Source organism: Triplophysa dalaica, unplaced genomic scaffold, assembly GCF_015846415.1.
Source record: "Triplophysa dalaica isolate WHDGS20190420 unplaced genomic scaffold, ASM1584641v1 Contig3, whole genome shotgun sequence".
In the NCBI taxonomy this organism is placed as follows: domain Eukaryota; kingdom Metazoa; phylum Chordata; class Actinopteri; order Cypriniformes; family Nemacheilidae; genus Triplophysa; species Triplophysa dalaica.
In genome coordinates this window covers 588,097-591,830 of record NW_026622637.1, presented here as the reverse complement: position 1 = coordinate 591,830, position 3,734 = coordinate 588,097, and the positions used below count along the sequence as shown (strand labels likewise).

Here is a 3,734-nt window from a genome sequence, read left to right as displayed (position 1 = left end):
TTTGACAGAGAAATTAGTTAAGTTACAATATTCCTTTCAAACTGGTGCATATGCACAGTCATTTCTGGGCTCAAATTATTGCTTTTAATCTCTGTCTCGATGGTTCTTTTCCATAACACTGAATGTGGAAATAAAGATAATAAAGAGTTGGTTATGCTTTAAAAACAATAAATCTAATCTTCGTAAAATACAATAACTTGTTGAATTAATTTCCTTTAGATTAGACTATAGTGTTACTTACTATACTTTTGTAACATAAGACACTTTAGACATTAACACTGTGTACACACTCTTGAATGTTTTTTTATTGTTTATTTTTGTTTCAGAAAAGCTTAAGCAAAGAGGATTACAATTCCAAAATAAATTAAAACAATTTAAATAAAAAATACAAGAAAATGCAAATAAACTAAAGCTACAGAGCCTTAAGAAAAACTAAAACAAAATATTGCACAACAAGCTAGGCTTTTTATAAAAAATAAAATAAGTAAGCTTAAAAAAATAACACACTGTGGCTATATTTTAGAACATCCTTTAAGCCATGTTTGCATTCAAAAATACAAGCTCCCGGACCTTGGATGGGCTGAGTCTGTTTCTTCTTTCCGAGATAATCTGCCCAGTTTTAGAAAAAATTCTTTCAGATGGAACAGATGTGGCCACAATGCAAAGTCTTGAATTCATGACCTCAGAAAGGGTTTTGTATACTGGTGAACAGCTCCTCCACCAGGCCAGAGGGTCTGAGAGGGGCTCTGCAAGGTAGGCCCGCATCTCCATCATAGCATCTGACGTCTTAGAAGTGGTAGCAGAAGGCCTCAAGCTTGCTACCCTCTCGTCAAAGTCTTCCCAAAACATGGCCCCTGCACTGGCAGTCGCACCAGTGCCACCTTCAGAAGTTCTATCTGAAGTATTCTCTTCCTCACTCTGAGCAGCGTTCATAGCTGCTGCAGCTGCTGTAACCCTCTTTACTGTCTCTTCTGCTGCCTGCTGATTGACAAAAGCTTGCTTTTTGAACCTTGGGTCCAGGCAAGTAGCATCAGCAAGCTTCTGAATGTGTTCTACTTTGCCAAACCTCTTGGTCATTTCCAACATCAGGGAATCCACTAGTTTCTTAACATGGTCAGAGCTGGAGGGATTTCTTTGATATCGGGTGACAATCCTCTGAAGACCTCTTATCATCAAAATGACTTTGGAGGAAGTCACAAACCTATGAAGATTACAAATAGTTTATAAATTAATTATAGCAACAAAAAAAACAGTACTTCATATACTTCTCTGTTATGAATAACGATACAGAAAAACATGGATCATTAAGAGAGTTTAAAATGTTTTAAAATTAATAATAATAAAAAATGTTGAACATACTTACTTTTCTGCACTCACTTCAGTAGTGACCTCCTCAAATGGCTTAATAATGTCCAAAATTTCTCTGGAAATGTTCCATTCCTCTGGCGACAAGGTTGGCAGAGATGCATTAGTAAGTGCCAGGGTGGAGATGATTGGATCTTTGATTTCAGTAAATCTTTTCAACATGTAATATGTTGAATTCCACCTTGTGGCCACATCCTGTTTTAACCGCAACGTCTCTTGACCCATCTGTTTTTGTGTGGCCTTGAGCTTGTCTGAAGCAACTGTACTTCTATGGAAGTATTCAACTATTGTCTTGACCTTTTGCAATATTGCTTGGACCTCCTTCAATGCAGCTCTGACAATGAGGTTCAGCATTTGTGCGAAACAAGGTATGTGGTCCCAGTGGAGATGGTCTTTCTGGGCTGAAACAATGTTGCTGGCATTGTCTGTAACACAAGCTACAATTTTGTCACCCACACCCCATTCATTTGTAACTCTTGCCAGCTCACTTGCCAGGTGAGCAGCAGTGTGTCTCTCCGTCAAAACAAAGCAGTCTAGAAGATAGGAGGTCATCTGAAAGTCCTCTATGAAATGGCATGTCACAGTCATGTAACTTTCTGTAGTCAAAGAGGTCCAGCAGTCTGTTGTGAGACAAACAGCAGAGGCACTCTTGATTTTGTCCATTAAATTACCTCTTAACTTGTCATACAGCCTAGGCATTACAGTTTTTGACAATGTTTTTCTGCTAGGTAGACTGTATGATGGGTCCAGAAGATGTGAATATTCCTTAAAGCCCTTGTCCTCCACTATAGAAAATGGCTGAAAGTCACAAGCAATCATTCTCACCAGAGCCTCATCAAGTTTGCTTTGTCTGAATGGATCCATTGGTCTTGTTACAAAACTGCTCAGGGAAGTTTGCTGTTGTGGCCTCCTTGGCCTAACTGGTCCTTGGATGGTGGTGGGTGTTGCTGGTGTACTGGATGCGGTAGATGTGGTCAGCATGCCAGCCAAAGCTGTCGAAGGTCCAGCTGAAGAAGTGGTGGTGGTAGAAACAGCTCCAGCTGCTGCAGGGCTATCATCTTCATTCTCTGTTCTAACGTGTGCTAACAGCACAGTAGGATGTGAGGATCTAAGGTGCCTCCTCAAATTAGAAGTGCTTCCTCCTTTTGTTGAAAAACATTTTTTGCATATGTTGCATTTTGCTTCAATGGCTGAAGTTGCCACAAAATGAATCCAAACATCACTCCTTTTTCTAGTGATCATTCTCCTGAGATGTTAGAATATGTCTGAGGCTCTTCTCCTGCCCTCACCTAGTGGGGGTGGGTGTGGAATGGTCACCTTGGTGACAGTCCAGAGTGACAGTTGTCCTTCAGCTGAACTTTGTGTGACCCAAGCACCCTCTATTTTTAAGTAAATCACTTTAACTCTCCAGTTTTATGTCAGTTTGGTTACAAATGTTGAAGCTGACGTTATCACAACCTTAATATGTTAAACTAAAATTAATCATTCAAATTCAAAATGTTATTTGCTTTATGTCACTGTGACCAATTTTTGACCAATTTTCTTATACAAATATTAAACCAATATGTCAAGTCTGCCTAGTTAAAATGGTCAAAATTGGAATAAAAACTATAAGTGCTTTGTAATTTTAGGCTTGGATTTTTTTATTATATTGCCGAGTCCTAGTGTTTGTTTATTGATGGACAAAGACAGTTTAATGACAAATCAATCAATATATTGTTTTTTTTATATATAAAATAACACAGATCCTGAAGAAACAGTAACAAAAACATAGTCACATAAATGAGCAGACCATTTTTATTTCTAGAAAAATGATGATTACACATATTTTTTTAATTTTATGATAACTCCTTAAATAAAATCCAACATACAAAAAATACATGTTTACTTTATAGTATTTTATACTGATACGGCAAGTGGTCACGTGACAAAAGAACGAACGACTCGAACCCGAAGACTCGAGAGATGAACTAATCAATTCTCTTTCCGGCTCTGACTGCATTGCTTATGCGTACGGGGCTGTCACGTGATGAATGAACGACTCAAACCCGAAGACTCGAGAGATGAACTAATCAATTCTCTTTCCGGCTCTGACTGCATTGCTTATGCGTACGGGGCTGTCACGTGATGAACGAACGACTCAAACCCGAAGACTCGAGAGGTGAACTAATCAATTCTCTTTCCGGCTCTGACTGCATTGCTTATGCGTACGGGGCTGTCACGTGATGAACGAACGACTCAAACCCGAAGACTCGAGAGGTGAACTAATCAATTCTCTTTCCGGCTTTGACTGCATTGGTTTAGCTTACGAAACTGTCACGTGATGAACGAACGCGTCAGACCCGAAGACTTGTTGTCAGATGAGGTGA

At 39.1% G+C, this 3,734-nt stretch overlaps 1 protein-coding gene across 1 annotated transcript; it reads right to left on the bottom strand.

Annotated features, from left to right (window-relative positions):
• Nucleotides 1–531: 531 nt before the first annotated feature.
• On the bottom strand, nucleotides 532–2,346 carry LOC130416952 (E3 SUMO-protein ligase ZBED1-like). Its single transcript, XM_056742314.1, has 2 exons — nucleotides 1,364–2,346; nucleotides 532–1,201 (listed from the first exon to the last, which is right to left on the bottom strand). Exons 1-2 carry the CDS (start codon nucleotides 2,344–2,346, stop codon nucleotides 532–534), a joined length of 1,653 nt encoding a protein of 550 aa, XP_056598292.1.
• Nucleotides 2,347–3,734: the final 1,388 nt, after the last annotated feature.

Bases quoted from the DNA above. Each gene is read 5' to 3' on its own strand.
- LOC130416952 (XM_056742314.1), bottom strand. From the start codon at position 2,346: ATGCTGACCACATCTACCGCATCCAGTACACCAGCAACACCCACCACC. The intron at 1,202-1,363 runs GTAAGTATGTTC...TAATCTTCATAG, and splicing joins ACTGAAGTGAGTGCAGAAAA to GTTTGTGACTTCCTCCAAAG.